We start from the raw sequence: 21,518 nt of genomic DNA, 5'->3' as shown, positions 1-21,518 counted from the left end.
TTGATCCTGTAGGTTATGTATTTGTATGTACAAATATTTGTTATAAAAAATTGGCTCTTGAGTTTATGAAGGTGTATCAGTACAAAATTTGCAAAGTGGAGCAGCAGACTATAGATTCAGTAAAATCAACGACACAAATGAAGTCGAAGATAATACATTAGAAAATTCTTTATTTTTTTATAAAGAGAGTCTGTTCTAATGGGAAAGGATATTTACGCAATACCCATCAGATAAAGGGTTGATATCAATAATACATAAGGCACTGGTTGAACTCTACAAGAAGAAAACATCTAGCCCCATCAGAAAATGGGGTGAAGAAATGAACAGAAACTTTCCCAAGGAAGAGATACAAATGGCCAAAAGCACATGAAAAAGTGCTCTACATTACTAATCATCAGGGAGATGCAGATCAAACCAACCATGAGATACCACCTCACACCACAAAGACTAGCAAACATCCAAAAGAACAAAAGCAACCACTGTTGGAGACGATGTGGGGAGAAAGGGACCCTTCTACATTGCTGGTGGGAATGCCGACTGGTTTAGCCCTTTTGGAAAACAATATGGACGATTCTCAAAAAATTAGAAATTGAGTTCCCATTTGACCCAGCAATACCACTGTCGGGAATATATCCCAGAGAAGCAAAAAAGTATAGTCGAAATGACATCTGCACTTATATGTTCATCGCAGCACTATTTACAATAGCCAGAATCTGGAAAAAACCCTAGTGCCCTAGAACAGACCACTGGTTGAAGAAACTTTGGTACATCTATACAATGGAATACTATGCAGCTGTTAGAAAAAATGAGGTTATGAACTTTGCATATAAGTGGATCAGCATGGAAAGTATCATGCTAAGTGAAATGAGTCAGAAAGAGAGAGACAGACATAGAAAGATTGCACTCATCTGTGGAATATAGAATAACAGAGTAGGAGACTAACACCCAAGAATAGTAGAAATAAGTACCAGGAGGTTGACTCCATGGCTTGGAAGCTGGCCTCACATTCTGGGGAGAGGGCAACTCAGATAGAGAAGGGAACACCAAGTAAAATGTGGTCGGAGGCCATGTGGGGGAAGGGTGATGCATGCTGAATGTAGACTAGAGACTGAACACTATGGCCACTCAACATCTTTATTGCAAACCACAACACCTAATTAGAGAGAGAGAACAAAAGGGAATACCCTGCCACAGTGGCAGGGTGGGGTGGGGGGAGATGGGATTGGGGAGGGTGGGAGGGATGCTGGGTTTATTTGTAGTGGAGAATGGGCACTGGTGAAGGATGGGTTCTCAAACTTCGTATGAGGGAAACATGAGCACAAAAATGTATAAATCTGTAACTGTACCCTCAAAAAAATAAAGAAAGAAAGAAAAAAAGAGAAAATTAATATTTCAAGCCATATAAGCAAAAGTGAATAAAAATGACTTCTGTTATTTTTATTTTGCTTATATATTTATGATGATGTGAAAAACTACCAGTTCTGTGTAATTTCTCTCCCAGACCTATAGCAAATTTTGGAGGTGATTTTTTAATTATTTTGAACAATTTATCTAAAAATTTACATTTATAGTTTCGCATTAAATATCTTTTACTGCATATAAGTTTATGAAATAAATGGAAAAGAAATGACAAAAAAAATAGAATCTGTTCTTTAGTTTCTCTCTAGGCCAACTCCTAACTGGATGTAACTCACTTGCATTATGAAGGGCAATTTACTTCAATTGATTTAAATGTTAAGTTCATACAAAAACATTGCCACATAAAATTAATTATTATAACAGCATTAACTATTTGAATAGGGACAAATAAACATTAAAAACTAAAAAAAAATACTGTTAATCTAAAGTTTAAAAAAAATACATGTGACTAGAGAGACAATACAGTGGGTAAAGTACTTGCTTTGCCTGTGACAGTAACAAATTCAATTTCTACCGTCCCACATGGTTCCCTGAGCTCACCAGGAGTGATCTCTGAGTGTAAAACCAGGAGTTAGTCCAGAAAACTGCAGACTTTGGCCCCAAATATCACTGTATCTCTGTCATCCTGTTGCTCATTGATTTGCTGGAGCAGGCACCAGTAACGTCTCCATTGTGAGACTTGTTACTGTTTTTGGCATATCGAATATGCCACGGGTAGCTTGCCAGGCTCTGCTGTGCATGCTAGATACTCTCAGTAGCTTGCAGGCTCTCCGAGAGGGACGAAGAAATCGAACTCAAGTCAGCTGCAGCAAGACAAATGCTCTACCCGCTGTGCTATCACTCCGGCCCCAAATATATGTACAAAAAAAAAAAAAGCAAAGAAAATAAGGTGGAGAAATAAGAGCTGAAATTACTAACGCATCAATATGTATTACATGTATAATATTTTTACAAGGTTAACCATTGACTAGATCAAAAGAAGATGAGAAAAAGTGAAATACCTATAGAAATAAGGAAAAAGACATGACTACACGTTTAATAAAGATAAAAAGTGACAGTAATTAAAAGAGCATGATACTGGAATAAAGACAGACCGTCGGTCAATGAAATAAAGTTGAGTGTCCTGAGATAGGTCACCAGGTGTATGATCAGTTGATCTTCAACAAAGGAACAAAAAAATGTAAATTGGAGCAAGGAAAGACTTCTTAACAAGTAGTATTGATCAGCTACATGAAAAACAGAAAGTAAACAAACAAAAAACCCAGACCTCTCTAATACCATGTACACAATTCAAGTCAAAATGGATAAAAGACCTTTATATCAGACCTGAATCCATAAGGTACGTAGAAAAAAACATAGGCAGAAATCTCTATGACATTGAAGCTAAAGGCATATCCAAGTGGTGTTTCATATAGATATATATAGGTAGCTAATGGGGCCACATTAAACTAAGAAGCTCCTACACTTCAATGTAAATGATAAGCAGGATAAAAGGCAGCCCATCCAAAGAGAGATGTTGTATACCCATCACTCATCTGACAAGGGTTATTATTCAAGATATATAAGGCATAGGTTAAATTTTACAAGGGAAAAAAATCCAACTCCATCAAAAAATGAGAAGAGATGGACAAAAACTTCCTCAAAGAAGAAATACAAATGACCAAAAGGCACATGGAAAAGTGTTCTATATCAGTAATCATCAGGGAGATGTAAATCAGAACAATGAGGTATCATCTCATACTACAGAGACTGGCATGCATCAAAAAGAACAACCAGTGCTGGTGTGGATGTAAGGAGAAAGGGACTTATTCCTTATTGGTGGGAATGTAGACTGGTCCAGACTTTCTGAAAAGCACCTCTCTTAGAGGCATACTGGTGGGTGGGAATCAAATGGGACACGAGGACTTGTAGGGAGCCATTTTACAAGCCCGGCTCTTATCCTCTAGTCAAGTGGAGGCTTACTTGGGATTCCTGTAACAAGGTCAGCACTGCTGACCTTACTGATCTTATCAGTTCGCCATTCCCCTCTCACTAGCCAACGCCCAAGCCTGATCTGCATTTTACTATTGTTCCTATGGGGGTCCAAGCATGCATACCGCCCCCTCCCACAATACTTACAATATAAGTATTGTAACTGCTGTGAATAAACTCTCTCTTTCTCTCCTCCTCCTTCTGGCTCTGCGTCTCTTCGTTAGGTTGTGTCCCCTCCTTAGCCCCACGAAGGGTCCTCCCTGAGGGACAGGATGATGCCCGCCGGGGGGACCCCAAAAGGGCTGGCAGAGCAAAATGGATACTGGTTGAAAGGATTGGCGTTGAAACACTATATACTTAAAAACCAATCACAAATACCTTTATAATTTCACATTACTCAAAAAGTTTAAATAAAAGTATAACTATGGTCAACAAGTCAGATACTTGTTGGTAAAAAAAAAAGATAACTAAGACTTATTTATGTAGTAGTAATTATGATAGTGTAACCATGAAGTTTCTATTCCACTTCCTTTGAAGGCCATTCAAACTAAAGTCATGATAACAGGTCAAAAATACTTTACTGGGGCTAGAGCTATAATACAGCAGGTAGGGCATTTGTCTTCCGTTCAGCTGACCTGGATTCAATCCCCAGCATCCCATATGGTTCCTCTGAGCACTTCCAGGAGTAATTCCTGAGTCCAGATCCAGGAGTAACCCCTGTGCATTGCCAGATGTGACCCGAAAAGCAAAAAAAAAAAAAAAAAAAAGAAAGAAAAAGAAAAAGAAAGAAATAACTGACTGGCAACCAGCTGACAGATTAGACGATTGCAGATTCATCCTCAAAGCAATTATATTGAATGTAACAATGATTGTGAACATTATAAAAATAAAATTTTAAAATTAATTAATTAATTAAAGATAATTTCCTACTCATGTTTTCTCTCCTCCAGAGAGGCAATGTCTCTTCAAATACATATGTATCTGGTATGTATCCCTAGTGTTATTGGTTTTCAGACATTGTAAGTAAGTACCCAATTTATTGGTCATCTTGTGAAAATTAAAAGTAGCAGTGACACAGTAAAGCTTTGCCCAGAAAACAGACCCCACCTCCAAGATAACATAGTTGCAGTGTCTAATTATCAAAGTCAGCAGCCACCATGTAATCAAGATCATGTAACTTCTTGTAATTGTATCCAATTGCATCACATGTTTTTCTACTCTAATTATTCTGTCTCAAAATTTCAATGGCAATAACTGTTTTGAATGGATAAGGCAAGCAAACTAGGTCATCAGAAACAAGCTCTAGCCTAGCCTTAGATCACAAAGCAGACGTAATTTTGTTTCATCCTCAAAAGATATATTGTCAAAGAAAAGAAATCATGCCTGGGCAATGAAAATAAAACCTTCCTAATCGCTCTGATATGTACTCCAAATTAGTGCAGCTGACCTTTTTCTTAAAACTTTGAGCATCACGAGGATATCAGTAGGGAAGGGATCATGTGCTAACCAAATACTTAAAGGGCAGAAAAAGTCACTGAAGTGAAAGAGGATTAATAAAGACTGCAAATAATAACCAGCCCCTCCCAGTTTGGGTGAGCAGATTTTGGATTAGCTATGGGGCAGAAATGCACATGCAATTAACAGCTCTGACATCAGAGGACAAGCAAATATAAAACACTCAGCTCTCAGAGTTTCATCAGAGAACCACCTCAGGAGTTGAAGGTACTGGAGAGAAGCTCTATGGGGTGTGGGTGGACTCCTGCCAAAACTCCATTTAGATGGGGACTATAAGTCATGAATTAAAAGCAAAAATCTTGCTGGAAATCTGTTCCTAATCCTTCTTCCAGCTCCATAGTTAAATGTAATTAATGGTGGTGATCTGCTAATGAATGCTTTTGATAAATGACACTAGGATAAGTATTTTTTTTATAAATAGAAATTAAAAGTGAAGAAAACTGACTAGAATCAGGAATTTAATTATGTAGGCAGAAGATATGTCAGATTTTTAAAGGCAAATTACTATATTTATAATTTGCTTCAAGTGTCATTTTATTGATATGAAAAAATTTTAAAGGTGAGTTGGGAAAACTTATTTCCATTTTTAACAGTACAAAGATGCATAAATCCATCTCCATTTCTCCTTTACAGCTTGATGTTTATCTGTGTGCCTCCGTGTCCACTCTGAAGGTTTAAACCTAAGTCTTATTCTTCACTCTTGCTTCCAGCAGAAATGAAAGCTCGTGCACTGCTTTCTCTGGGATACTTCTGCTTGTCGCTACTTTTTTTCCAGGAGGTTTTGTCTCAGTTCCCGAGAGAGTGCGCCACTGTTCAGGCATTAAGAAATGGTGTATGTTGCCCAGATTTGTTCCCCTTCTCTGGACCTGGGACTGATCCCTGTGGCTCCTCATCAGGCAGGGGCAGATGTCAGGCAGTGACTGCAGACTTCCGGCCCCATAGTCCCCAGTACCCACATGACGGCAGAGATGACCGTGAGGGCTGGCCCATGCGGTTTTTCAATAGGACATGCCAATGCAATGGCAACTTCTCAGGATACAACTGTGGGACTTGCCGTCCTGGGTGGCGAGGAGCTGCCTGTGATCAGAGGGTCCTCACAGGTAAGTGGAGCTATAAATATATGCTGGGTTCTACGGGAGACTAAAATGATTGGCGTTGTAAGAACATCTAGAAATCATATAGTTGAATCCTGTCTTTCCACATTTCAGAAATCAGATTTATGGAGAAGGAATTTTTTTTCTTTTATTTACAGGACTAAAATTGGAACTTGGAAAACCTATTTCCGTTCTAAAGCATTTATGAGGAACCACTATAGCTAGTAATTGTGTAAAGTGTATTCAGTAATTCTTTTAGGTGGTTCTATTCATTATCATAGTCAACATGCAGAGAGGTCCACAGAACTGGTACTTTAAAAACCTGGAAATCATGCTAGGACCTGTCTAAGTTTAATACATGAGATTCTTCTACTGTTCTTGCTGACCTACAGTGAAATATGTCTCACTATGATGTTCAAATAAGGCCATGAGACTGGCCTATAGCCTAGATAGCAATAAATATGAAAGAACTGAATTCAACAGTTTGCAAATGCTGCATATTGAGGCCAGAGTTTAACAAAAACACTTATTATGAGTAAAACTCTCGTCTAACTGCTTTTAATGTATGTATTTCTTAATCTTTACACTCCATACACCACCTGTTATTTTTATATGAACTATACAAAGTTTTAAAAAGTGAGACTTAGAGAAAGATGCTCACAGTCATAGATTGTCTCTGGCTTTTATCATTATGGTGTACCATATATTTTATGTTATTTTTCCAAAATCCATTGTATTGTAACATGGAAAATGCCAAAAAATGTCAATAGTTAGTAGAAATAAATTTATCAGTCTCATAATTCAAGAAAGAATTCAGAAACATAATGAGAATTTGAGACTAAAGTGATGAGGAAGAGGAAGAGAGAAAGAAAGCCAACCTGGAGAAAGAAATTTTAGTAAGGAGTACGTTTTTTAATTGTAAAATGGTTTGATAGAGGGACTGCACTCATTTGTGGAGTATAAAATAACATCACGTGAGGCTGACACCCAAGAACAGTAGATACAAGGGCCAGGGGGATTGCCCCATAGCTGGAAGACTGCTTCATGAGTGGAAGGGCGAAGGCAGATGGAATAGAGAAGGAATCAGTAAGAAAATGATGGCTGGAGGAACCAGTTGGGATGGGAGATGCATGCCGAAAGTAGATAGTGGACCAAACATGATGACCTCTCAGTGTCAGTGTTGCAAGCCATGATGCCCAAAAGTCAAGAGAGAGTATGGGGAATATTGTCTGCCATACAGGCAGGGGGAGGGTGGGAAAGGGGGGATATCCCAGGGATATTAGTGGTGGGGAATGTGCACTGGTAGAGGGATGGGTGTTTGATCATTGTGAGATTGTAACCCAAACATGAAAGCTTGTTAACTATCTCACGGTGACTCAATAAAATTAAAATTTTTTAATTAAATAAATAAATAAAATGTTTTGAACATATCTACAAATTACTGTTAATGGGCCAAAGCAATATGATGTGTTACAACTTAATCAACTCATACATTACCCACTGCCTCATGTTTTCATGTTTAAATTTTGTGTCTGTAAAGTCAGGAGGAACCTTCTGGAGTTAAGCACAGAGGAAAAGAGCCGCTTTGTCCAGGCCCTGGACATGGCCAAGCGCACCATTCACCCTCAGTTCGTCATTGCCACCAGGAGATCAGAAGAAATACTGGGGCCAGATGGAAGCACGCCACAATTTGAGAATATTTCCATTTATAACTACTTTGTTTGGACTCACTATTATTCAGTCAAAAAGACCTTTCTCGGGCCAGGCCAGGAAAGCTTTGGTGGTGTGGATTTCTCTCATGAGGGACCAGCTTTTCTCACCTGGCACCGATACCACCTGCTGCAGTTGGAGAGAGATATACAGGTAAGTCTTACAGATTGCAAGGTCAGACGACAAAGTGCCAGGTTTTTAGTAAATTTTAAATACTGTATTCCAACAATGTGATCAAAAAGTGTCACAAAGCTTCATGTTATTAATCAGTCATTGATTATTAAGTATCTCTCCATCCTAATACCTTATTAATTTTTATCTTTTGTGACATGAAAAGAAAGTTAAGATAAGTGATGAGAATACCAGATAAAATAACTTTAGGCATGAATTAAAGACTTGCCCATATTCTACAGCCATGTAATTGGACAGGGAAATACTTTCAATAGATTGCCACAAAAGAATCTCATAAATTATATCATGATTGACGTCTGTTTTTCTCAGGCCACCTACTTTAAAATTTATGGAAATCTTAAATAATATCACATAAGTCAGATATCATTTTTATTTAGAAAATAGTGATTATTTGGGCATAAAATGAATCTCAACCCAAATATTTCCTGCTTATGTTTAAGCAAGTATGCTCAAAACATATTAAAATGTCTGTAGACTAGGATACCTTATTATTATTTAATTTGATGGTTATTTAAGAAAAATGTCAAAATTTTTCAAAATGAAAGTTTTATTATTAAATCACAACTAAAAGTTTAATTAAATTAAACAATTTAAATTTGCATACTGAGTGAAATAATAGCAGTGAATCCTCCCTCCCTTACCTACTAATTAAAAACCTAAAAATATCTGAGGTCACAAAAGGTGTTTCGGTTAATGTATTGATCAGCAGTTTAATATATTCATATAAAAATCATCCATTCATATGGAGTTTGTGAGTGATAGATGAATTTATCTGATACTCTGAACTTCATAGTTTATGGCTCTGATTACAAGTAAGACATTTAGTGGATTATGAGTAGATAAATCTGTCATTTGTAATCGACTCCAGATCTTTATGTCTTCAAGTCTTTTTCCCATGGGTACACCAAAATGAAAGGGCAGGGGGGATGTATCTGAAAGCTTCAGTCCTGACTATATAAACTTCAGCATCTATAACTTACATTTTTAAAACCCACAGCACAAGAGATCGAACAAATTGCAAGTAAAATGTATTACACAGTTGAAATGCCACATGAATGTTCCAGCTCTCAAATGTCAGTTGCTGAACCACAAACAGACTCTTAATGATCTCTTGGAACCTGTCACTAATTTTTGCAAACCAGAACAATGGCTTCTAACAGAGGCTCTAAGTCCCTGGAGAGCAATACCTGGGGATGCCTTGGAAAGCTTTTGGTCCTCTATAACCCACCCCAGGAACAATGAAATTCTTCCTAGAAAAGGTTTAAAGGAAAAAAGCAGAAATGCTTTCAAAGTGAAATAGAACAAAGGCAATAGTTACATTTAAATCACACTCTACTACAAAAAATTCCTCAAAGAACCAAGAGAAAACAAGTACAATAAATATATGCTTTAAAGAGCACCATAAAATAAGCATGTGATCTTGAGTCCAGCATTTTTTTAATGTTGAGATCAGCTCTAAATAGAAACTCAGTCCCTGAACTAAAGAGGTATATGTGCAAAAGAATATCTACTTCCTTTTAGCATTTCCTCCTTATCTGATTTTCAACAAAAGCCCTAATCTAAAATTTTAGATCCTGAACCAGAGAAATAATGTGACATATAAGGCTCTTGCCTTGCATTCATCCGATGCAAGGTGAGATACTTAGCACTACTTAAGGGTCCTCTGAGGTCTGCCAGGAGGGCTCTCAGAGCATAGAGTCATGAACCAGCCCTGAGCAAAATGGGGTGTGGTCCCAAAACAAAAACAAAACAAAGCAAGATAAAACAAACAAAACAAGCAGAACAAAAATTTTAGAGTCTGAAGGAGTCTTTAGAAAAGCAACCCTAGTGCCTAAGTAAACCAAAAAAAACTTAGAAACAGAATAAAAATCTAAATTTAAAATTATTCTGTATCTAACATTTTGATAGTTTTATTATTTAATTAAAAGTACAATAAATATTTTATTTATTAAATGTAAATCTAAAGTTAATTTAGATATGAATAAAAATTAAAAACTAAATTAAATTTTTAAAATTAAAAATTTTTTAAATTTAGATTCTGAAGAAAGAATCTTTTGAAAAACACCTTTTGGTGCCCATGTGAATGAGGTAGATATGAAAAAGCCATTGTATCCCAGGGTCAAATCAAAATTTAAATGACTAAAGTCACTCAAGTTAAATTAAAATGTAAAAATACAACAGAAAGTGAGTCCACAAAACATAGTTCAAGAACAGATCTAGCCCCAGACCAATTGTATGAGAGATAGGAAAATGGAAGGAGGTAAATGTTATGATAATTTTTGCTTTAACAAGTAAAGGTGTAATTATTTGTCTAAAAAAGAATTGGAAGACCAGTGATGCTTCCCAACTCATTCGCAAACACTTTTATATAATGGTTTGTTTCTGAAACCTAAATGATTCCTTTTACTGAGTTAAAAGCTTTGTTAAAACAAGATGCTTCAGCCTTTGACCTCTCAGATATCCCTGATAACTAGCTGAAAGACTAAAGATTACCAATAAAAAACATTGCAGGGAGTAAACCAAATAAAACTATTTTTTAGCAAAAGTAGAACATGCTAACAAAGTGTTTGTGCTTAGGAAATGTTGCAGGACTCTTCTTTCTCCCTACCTTACTGGAATTTTGCAACTGGGAAGAACGTCTGTGACATTTGCACCGATGACTTGATGGGATCAAGAAACAACTTTGATTCCACTCTTATAAGTCCCAATTCAGTTTTTTCTCAATGGCAAGTGATCTGTGAATCCTTAGAAGATTATGATACCCTGGGAACCCTTTGTAACAGTAAGTTCCAAATGACATGCAGGATTCAGAATTGTCTAGTAAATAAAGAGAGTAAATGTGCTGCCAGAAAACAGTTGGCCAAAAATTTCAGTCTATAATCTTTGTTTATAAAGAATCAATATAAAATACTCATTGAGGAATTAGGATATCAAGGCAATCTGTAAGATTCTGCTCCAGGAGTAACAGAAGATATATGTAGATAAATAGATCTATCTATCTATCTATCTATCTATCTATCTATCTATCTATCTATCTATCTGTCTGTCTGTCTGTCTGTCTGTCTGTGTCTATCTATCTATTAACATTGTTTGCTTGAGTGACTTAGTCAGTGCATTACTCAGTTTCTGAAATTTATTTATTTGTATAAATCAATTTATTTGTATAAATTAATCCTCAGTGCACTCATCATTTCTCAGCAGTCATGTATGTTTTGTCAAAAATTTTACAGAAGTGCTTCCTTGAAATAAGGAGGAGGCATTAGAAGTTCCTGGAATTCATGTGAGTGTGTGTGTGTGTGTGTGTGCGTGTGTGTGTGTGTACATAATAGCGATCACTGGCCTAGGGTGATATGGTAGGGCTGGACATATGCCTCTGAAAAACACAGATCAGGTTTAATCCGCAGAACCAATGACCTCTCAAGTGAGGTGTGACCTTAAAGGCTCCCCAACACTGAAGAATCTGAGCAGTCCGATACTCTTGGGCCTTTAAAAAATGTTATGGAGAGTGGCCCTCAGTGACGGCCCTTCCTGAGCACCATTGGAAGGTACCAAATTAAAGAAAGCAACAACAAAAAATAATAATGATTGTTATCACTAAAAACATGTGCCATAATTATTACATAATACTTTTATCCTATCTGATAATCTTCATCTAGTAAGAAGGTAATATGGAAGATTTAAGAAAAGATATTTTACCAAAAGATACTTTATCTACCAACAAGCTGTTTTTCAGCTCTCTCAAAGTGAACATCATAATAAATGGTTAACCTATTGTCATAGATTCTATTCTACAGTAATCATTTGTTTACTGTACAAAACAAAAGCAGTTGCTCTTGCTTTAAGCATCACATATTGAATTATTTTATAAACTAAAATTATTCTAGTAGAATAAATGAATTATGTAAATTTTTATCACTAAATACCTACTCTGCTGTAGGTCAAGTTACTATATGTATCCATTCTTGTGCTTCCTATTTGCCTTGCAGCAAGCATATTATTATCAGTTGCTGTATGAACAAAACTATCTAACTTTTAGTGTTCCTACCTTATTTTTTTCTTCTGTAATGTCTATTTTTTAAGTTTTTTTTTAATTTAGTTAGTTTTTATTAGTGAATCACCGTGAGGTACACTTAGAGGCTCACAAACTTTCGTGCTTGCGTTTCAGTCATACAATGATCAAGTACTCAATCCCTCCACCAGTGCCCATTTTCTACCACCAATGATCCCAGCATCCCTCCTACCACCCCCACCCCAACCCCTCCACCCCACCACACCTCTGTGGTCGGGCATTCCCTTTTGCTCTCTCTCTCTCTCTCTCTCTCTCTCTCTCTCTCTCTCTCTCTCTCTTTGGGTATTGTGGTTTGCAATAGAGGTATTAAGTGGCCATCATGTTTGGTTTATGGTCTACTTCCAGCCCAAAGCTCAGATAGAGAAGGGACCACCAAGTAAAGAGTGCTAGGAGGAACCACTTGGGATGGAAAATGAGTGTCTAAATGTCAATTTTTAACTTTTTCTATGTAAAATCCAGAATTAAGGATCAAGTTTATTATTATATTCATAACATTTAGTTTATCTAGTAGCTATTGTTTTAAGCATCACATATTGAATTATTGTATAAACTAAAATTATTCTAGATAGAATAAATGAATTCTATAAATTTTTATCACTAAAAAAATTAATTGGGAGCCCAGGAGAGATCGTACTGTGGGTGGGCATTTGACTTGCACGCAGCTGATATGAGTTCAATCCAGGGTCCCCCAAACACTGCTAGGGGTAATTCCTGAGTGCAGAGCCAGGAGTAACCCCTGAGCATCACTGGGTGTGACCCAAAAAGAAAATTTAAAAAAATTAATTGGGGACCAGGAGAGAGAGAAGTGGTAAGGGCAATGCCTGACATGCACCCTATCTGGCTTCAATTTCCAGCACCCAAGCATTCCCAGACCATGAGGATGGCCCGGGTATCTCTGGCATTGCAGGGATTTCCCCCAAGTTTACTTAGATATGTATGAAAAGAAGTTGAAGTAAGAAATGTTCTTTTGTGGAAGTTGAAAAATAAGAATCAGCCTATGTGTGTGTAAATGCAGATTGATTGGTCCCACCTTTTGGCAGAGAAATGAAATTTAAGATCAAGACTTTAGATTCTAAAATATCTATATTTTTCTGATCAGTTAGTTATATTGTATTGCAATTGCATTGTGATAGCTTTAAAATTGTATAGCCTTTTATATCATGCTGATGGCTTGATAGTAAATACAACAAAATTCAAATAGGTAGATAAAATTTCTGCCCATCTGAAGGAATAAGAACAAGAATTGTATTCATCATACATTTTCCTATCAAGTCAAGAAAATCTCGTATCTCAGAAACATAGTATCATGTCAAATTGAATATCGCATATTTTAAATATCAGGGATTTTTTTGATTAGTCCATTGAAAGAAACATTTTATTTAACACATATTATATGTATGATATGGTACCATATTCTTTTACATGGTTTCTTTTAAAATCCTCTTATGAATATCCTCTATGTTTCTTCCTATATGAAATCATCTAACCCTGTGGTTTTAATCACCTTTAACAAGATATATATTCTCACAATTTCAGCTCTACATAAGTTTTTCTAAGACTTTCTATGATTATGTTTTCATATGATGGTTGAACAGTTTTTTTGCTAAAAATTTCACTTAATTACCAAAAATCTGTAATAGTGACATATTTTGGCAGCATTTTTTAATAAATTTGCAAAATATTTTTCTAGTCACTGAAATATCTTTGAGTCATCTTATGACAACACTACCCTCACAATACTTCTCCAATCTGTCTTCTAGAGAATGCTTATATTTCTCTTTGGAGACCAAAGGATTAAGCTATCATAAAATTTTCCTAGCCAAAAGGAGTGGAGTCATTTTGGTGGTGGGATGGCAATGGAACTTCAAATGTGGGAGTGGGGATAAACATACACAACAGAGGTGTGAAGATAAACTCTTGAAACTCCATGGAATTGTAAATCAATTATAAATTAAAGAGAGAAATAAAATTTTACAAAACAACCCTAAATTCCTAAACAGTCTTTTTTTCCCGATTTTTGGGTCACACCCAGCATGCACAGGGCTTACTCCTGATTCTGCACTCAGAAATTACTCCTGACAGTGCTCGGGGGACCATATAAGATGCTGGGAATCGAACCTGGGTCGGCCTCGCGTGCAAGGCAAACACCCTACCCACTGTGCTATTGCTCTAGCCCCCACCCCCCTAAACAGCCTTTAAATGTTTGATATCTCATCTTTTTGTCAGGTACTGAGAGTGGACCAATTAGGAGAAATCCAGGTGGAAATGTGGCTAGGCCAATGGTGCAACGGCTTCCTGAACCACAGGACGTAGCTCGGTGCTTGGAAGTTGATTTGTTTGACACACCTCCTTTTTATTCCAATTCTACAAATAGTTTTCGAAACACAGTGGAAGGCAAGTAAAGGACATTAGTGTTTTAAGTCAATCTAGTCATCATGATAAATCAAAATAAATTCAGATATATGAAAAAATTTTGAATGCCGTATTGATCTTGTAAATTTATGTAAACAATATTCCTTGTTTATGATATCACCACAATACTCTGCAAAAAAAAAAAACAACCTAAACCTAAATCATGAGATCAGAGATATCCATTTTTCCACACCCCTAAATGTGAATAATGGATTTCTCTATCCCTATGATTTAAGATATTTAATGTATATTTTAATTTTTACCCTTTTAATAAAAATTATATGCCATTCTTTTCTGTCTTTATGTTACATTTAGTTACTAAATATAAATGCACTGATTTTAGATGAGGTACAAATAGCTATATTTTTTACCACACTGTAACATAATATAAGCTTATAAGTAGTGCTTTCTTTTAAAAATGTGCATATAGAGTCTTACTAATGATTCATTTTTTAAATATATATTAATTTTCTGATAAGAATGGATGAAAACCTAGTGGCTAATCTTTTTTTGTGTTTTCAGGAAACATTTTGTTTTTATTCCATTGAAAAATGTAACAAGTGGTTATTATAAGTGGTAATTATTAATAAATTAATGTATTCAAAATTATTATTTAAAGTACAACCTTATTTGAGGGCAACACAGAGGGATAGTAGAGGAGTTAAGGAGATCTGCAACCTTCTTAACACTAGTATAATCTCCAGACCCATATACAGTCTTCTAAACATCAAGCTAGAAGTAGCCCCTGAGCACCAACAGTATAGTTCAATTCCCACCCAAATAAATGAAATAAAATAAAACCATATTTTAAAGAATAGTTCTGATACAACCTTTTTTATTTCTCATCCTAAGCCAACCAGGTACACTTAAAACTTCATCTCATGTCATAATTCTTCCATTTTTATTTGTGATGTACCTTCTTTATAATACATTATAATATTTTATCTGGAAATATAAATTAAAAAATATGTGTAATATATGATGAGGTAAACTAAAATATAGAAATTACCACATTTTAGAAGTATAATACACATAAAATAAAAGTATTGTAAATATAACTCTAAATTCATATACATGAATATGAACATTCCTATAAGTTATATGCAAAATAAAATATGTAGTATGCAGATCTATATGGAGTAGAGATCATTATCAAAAGTACATGGACAGCAGTCTTTCCAAGTGTTTAAAACTACCACAGAGATGGTAAGAAAGCACGAGAAATTGCAACTTCCTACAAAAATAACTTTTCTAAAATAAACATGCTGATAGTCATTCAAAGGAATAATAAGGTAGAGAATTAAGGAGCATGGGCAATTTAAGTTTCTGGACAATCACAGTGCTGTTCCATCACATGTCAGCAGTTTTTAGAAGAAACAGAAGATTTCTATTCTCCTTATTTCTATGGAGATCAATATATGTCATGTCAAAATAGACTGTTCTACATAGTCTGACTGCTATTCTTTGCAGAATCGTTATTTTTAACCTAGAGGCTACACTTAAAATGTCATGGCACTAGTTTAAAACTAGCCTTAGCTCTGAGTATAGTTAACAAATGTCACCTACAGTAGGATAGGTATAGAGGAACCATGCTATTATATAAAGGTAAAATTTAGCCTGACAATCTTAGGGAAAAAATTAATGTTTCCCAATATAGTCACTTCTCTTAACTTACAAAGTAAGATATTTGCAATGATTTTTACTATTCCTGTTCTTATTTTTGTATCTAGGTTACAGTGATCCCACAGGAAGGTATGACCCTGCTGTCCGAAGCCTTCACAACTTGGCTCATCTGTTCCTCAACGGAACAGGGGGACAAACTCATTTATCTCCAAATGATCCTATTTTTGTCCTCCTACACACTTTCACTGATGCAGTCTTTGATGAATGGCTAAGGAGATATAATGCTGGTGAGACACTTTCATTATGCTTTTTTGCAGACTCAGCAAAGGAAATTGCTCAAATAGCATAGTTAGCACTTGATACATATAAATTAAACTTCAAACTATGGGTAAAACAACTAACAGCATCTAGTACTTAGAAAATATTCCAACTATTTTGGACGGCAGACAAGAAGTCTTAAAAAGAGTTATTATATGTAATATTTTCTTAGCATTCAATCCCTCTAAATTTTATTCAGAAAAGATAATTACCATTTTTTCCAGATGTTTGTTGTTATTTTACAGAAAATCTTCTTTATTGTTAAAGGGAATGGTAAAATGTTATAAATATTTCTGATAGCTTCAAAGACACATTTCTATTTATGTGATTTTATTCCTCTTACAAATGGAAATTTGGTCAAACTGAAAAGTTAATGTGTTTTATATATCAAACCACTGGAGATATCTTTTTTCACTTTGGCTCTTTAAAGAAGGTACCATTTCACTTCAGAAAATCAGTGTCAGTTGGCAGAGCAAGACCACAGAGTATTGTGCTTACTTTGCACACAGCCCACTTGGGTTCTATCCCAGGCACCTCATATGGTTGGTCCTTGATACCATCCAAGAATGATTCCTGAGTACAGAACCAACAGTAAACACTTCAAAGCACTGGGTGTGGCACACACACACACACACACACACACACACACTTTTACACACACTTTTACTGGTTAAAGCAACAACATACATTTTTGCGTCTCAGGTTTTTTTAAATTTTTAGTGTCCTTACTTCATTACATTACATAATATTGGGTGATTAACTATATATTACTTTATCTATCCATTTTTTTTAATCTCATATTCCTAAATTTCCAAGACTGATCATTCTTTTTTTTATGCAATGAGAAAATGAGAGAAATAAAGTAAATAATATGCTATTTTAAACTTTTTAACAAAAACTAACTCACTTTACTCCATACCTTCCTACTGTTAATAATGCAATAATAAAAGGTGAGTACAAATATCTCTTTGAACTACTGACTCCTGGATCATACGGTTTTATTTCTAATCCTCCATCCTGCTTTCCCTTGTAGCCATCGCAGTTCCTAAGAACAGTTCACGATGATTCCATTTTCTTTACACTTTCCCTAAAATGTATTTCCTATCTCTGTGTTAATAGCATTTCTAACAGGTGAGAGACAAAAATTATCATTGTTTTAATCTTTATTTTCTAATGATTAGTAATATTAAGCACCTTTTCATAAACCTGACAGTCACATGTAATCATTACATTGGACTTCTTTAACACATGCTATATGATTTTTTGTCATTTACACTAGAATAAATCTGGGAAAAGCATAATTTAAGCACTCACAGTCCCTAGGCAATATTTTAGATGGTGGAAGTAAATAACATATAAAATAAAGCATTTTATATTTAAATACCTCCCAGAGTTAATGCTGTGGCATGGTGGTAGAATGTTTTCCTGTACATGTATGGGCCTGGATTCAATATTGGGCTCTGCCAAAAAGTAAAATACTTCTAGAAATTTCCTTTCTGTTGGTAGGGTTGGTAATAAATATATGTAAATAAATACATAGCATGTAAGATGGACGAGTGGAAGTCTTTGTTTTATTTTGTTCGGGGGGCACACCCTGTGGTGCGCGGGACTTAGTCTTGACGCTACCCTCAGGGATCACACCTGATGGAGCTCAGGGGTACATAAGAGATGCTGGGAGTCAAATCGGGTTGGCCTCATGTAAAGCAAGTGCTACCCACTATACTATCTGTCAAGCCCCCAAATTAGCTTGCATTTTTGTTGTTATTGTTTTGGGGGTGGGAGATCACACCCAGTGGTGCTCAGGTCTTTTTCCTGGCTCTGCTGATCAGTGATCATTCCTGGCAAGGCTCAGGAGACTATGTCGTGCCAAGGATCAAATCCAAGCTGGTCCCATGGAAGGCACGTGCCCAACCTGCTCTGCTATTGCTCCAGCCAAATTAGCTTAACTTTAAACAATTTTTGTTTGACTTTTAAATTACAAGAAAAAACTGTTTTATAATTAAAAAGTAAAACTATCAGTAATCATTGTAACTGTTAAATACTAAAACTTGCCCACTTTTATACTTTCTGTTTTATGTTCACCCTTATAGTAGTGAGGTAATCAAAGCATTTTAACTGTGTGATACAATTAAATTTTCTGCTGTAGTGAATTTTTTAAAAAAAATCTTTATCCATTTTTAAATAGTAAGGAATATTATTGTGTCATCCTTGAATATTTTGGTACACAGAATGTAATTATGCATTAATATTAACTTTATTATGTCTATTAACAAAATGTGTTTGGTATATTTTTAGATATATCCACATTTCCACTGGAAAATGCCCCTATTGGTCATAACAGACAATACAATATGGTGCCATTCTGGCCTCCAGTTACAAACACAGAAATGTTTGTCACTGCTCCAGACAACCTAGGATACACTTATGAAGTTCAATGGCCAAGTAAGTATTACATCAATAATGTATCTCTACTGTGAAAATTTCCCAAAGTAATTTTGTTATGTTGATTACAAGATTACTTTGTAATCTTGTATCACAGATAACTACACTTTTTTCTTGTACCTATAACACTTTATTTCCATTTTTATTTGGGAATAAAAATAATCTATTTAACATTTGTTGGGTGCCCACTTGACCTGGTATTGACAAGCTGATTATATAGGATGATATCCCACCTATTCCTTAGCCTCTGAAGTATTATAAATTACATTTTGCAAATAAATAATTTTCTATAGGTTGTAAAGAAATCACATTTCTAATAATAAATATTTTAAGATTAGACTTAGATAATATGCCCCTTTTTGTAATAACCGTACCTCCACTTATTTATTCTTTAAAAACCTGTAAGCTGAGATTCTCTATGAATCAAACTTTTGGAGCCATTTTTTCACACCTTTTCAAATGAAAATAATGTTATCCCAATAAAATTCTATTTTAAGGAACCATAAGATGCATTTGAGGCAACAGATATTATATTAAGAAATTGACCAATAAAAATTAAATGAAGCATTTTTGTAAATTACTTTAAAGTGTCTAAGTGTAGGGGTATCCAGTGCATTGAAAATTATTTTCTTACCTTTTCTCTTTTTTATTTCATTTTATTTTTCATATAGGTCGGGATTTTAGTATTTCTGAGATTATCACCATCGCGGTAGTTGCTGCTTTATTGCTAGTTGCCATCATCTTTTTGGGTGCTTCTTATCTGATTCGTACCAGAAACAACATGGATGAAGCAAATCAACCACTACTCACTGATCAGTATCAACAGTACTCTGAGGAATATGACAAAATACAGAATCCTAATCAATCTATGGTCTGATAATAAGATAACATATCCTCTTATGCTTTAGAATCACAAAAACACGTGTTCGAAAAAGAATAGATTGAGTTACTATTTCCATGTTATTTCACTGATTTTATTTCACATATATATACATATGTTAGAATAAGGTACCCAATCATTATCTTCTAAAGTTTGGAAGAGTTATACACTGTCTTTTAATGGGTCCTATGTTTTAGTTTTGTTTTATTATTTTATTGCTTTTGTCTTTTGGGCCATACCTGAAATGTTTAGGGGTTATTCCTAAGTTTGTCTGCACTCAGGAATTACTCCTGAAAGTGTTCAGGTGACTATATGGGGCACTGGGGCTTTAACCCAGGTCAGCTGCGAGCAAGGAAAGCATCCTAACCACTGAACTCTTTCCAACCTCTTTAGTTCTATTTTAGATCACATCAAATTCATAATACATAGGTGAAGATCTTTGGCAATTTTTCTTTTGAGTTTTGAGCTACAACTAGCAATGTTCAGGGCTTACTCTGGCTCTGTGTTCAGCAACCACTCCTGGCGTACTCAGGGAACCATATTTGGTGCCTGGAATTGTACCCAGGTTGTTCACATGCAAGGCAAGTACTTTACCTGCTGTACTGGCTCTTGTGCCTCCTTGCATATTTTAAAGGTTGACAATCTAAGAGTGCAGTGGTTAGTAGTGTATGTCAAGTTCTGGATTTTGTGTGTGTGTGGTAAAAAAATTGTGACTGAATAAATTACTATGAATATATATTTCTACACAATTTCACTCACTGACACTAGCAGATCAAAGGAACCTTTTTAAATTTTTTAATTAGGTGGAGCTGTAAATGAAATCCCAATAAACTTTTTCAAGCTGTCTTTTACATTGAGCATCAACATATTTTGTTTAGTCTATAGTTCAAGGCCACAACAAAATCAAAACTGCTATATTTAAGAGAGTGTTTATATTCTTTTATGTTTATCATTATGTGTCCTTGCCTCCTAAACCACTGAAAAGCATAGTACCCATTTGTAATCTAACCTTTTCTGTCATCTTCTAACATCTCAAAGTCTATATACACATACAAATAGGTATAACAATGAAGAATGAGCATCAGTGTTAAATATACATTTAATTTCTTGTGTCTAATTCAAATATCATTTTACTATTATTTATCAGGAGTTCATGTATTTAAAAAATAAAATGCTAAGATACTATTTCAGTAGTCGAATTTTACTCTTATTTTCTATCTTCTATCTTTTAGCATCCAGTACATTTCCTCTTTTTGATTTTGTGCAACTGCATAATTAGAATACACAAAGTCAGAAACTTAAGTATCCTAATTATTCATTTCATAAATGATTGTTAAGCACATACTACCTTTTGCACTTATTTCAAGATACTATAAGTATGGATTAATAGAAGCAGAAGTGAGAGGTGTAAAATTGAGAAGGTAACATTTTACTTGGACCTCAAAGAATGCAAATTAATCTACTAATACCAGTAGAGAAGGAAGGAAATTCTATGCAGAAGTTTCCACATAAGCAAAATCACAGGAGTTTGGAAGCATGTGAAATATTCAAGAATGTGAAGTAGGCCAGTGTGTAGATAGTTTTTTTTTTAAGAAGAGTCAATAGATTAACTGGAAATAAAATCAAGGTGTTTTTATGAAATCCCAAGAATTTTGGGATTCATTCAATAGTTAATTAGTAGGAGAGTCTTCAGTAAGCTATTTGTTTTCAGTTTGGGCGTCATATCCACTAAACATCAGGGTTTATTCCTGGCTTCACTGTCAGGAATCAGTCCTGGCACGGCTTGGGAACCTTATGGGATGTCAGGGATCATACCCAGATTTGCCATATGCATGGCAAGTGCCCACCCTATTGTATTACCATTCCAACACTT

General features: G+C 35.2%; 1 protein-coding gene across 1 annotated transcript; it reads left to right on the top strand.

The window, feature by feature from the left end:
• Positions 1-5,620: 5,620 nt before the first annotated feature.
• On the top strand, positions 5,621-20,942 carry TYRP1 (tyrosinase related protein 1). Its single transcript, XM_004600156.2, has 7 exons — positions 5,621-6,005; positions 7,540-7,862; positions 10,479-10,683; positions 14,197-14,364; positions 16,113-16,292; positions 18,619-18,765; positions 19,437-20,942. The coding sequence occupies exons 1-7, from the start codon at positions 5,621-5,623 to the stop codon at positions 19,640-19,642; spliced, it is 1,614 nt and encodes a 537-aa protein (XP_004600213.2). The 3' UTR covers positions 19,643-20,942.
• The last annotated feature ends 576 nt before the right edge of the window (positions 20,943-21,518 follow it).

Source organism: Sorex araneus, chromosome 1 (genome assembly GCF_027595985.1).
Source record: "Sorex araneus isolate mSorAra2 chromosome 1, mSorAra2.pri, whole genome shotgun sequence".
NCBI lineage: Eukaryota > Metazoa > Chordata > Mammalia > Eulipotyphla > Soricidae > Sorex > Sorex araneus.
Note: the sequence above shows the minus strand (reverse complement) of the source record. Positions and strands in the feature narration are given on the sequence as shown.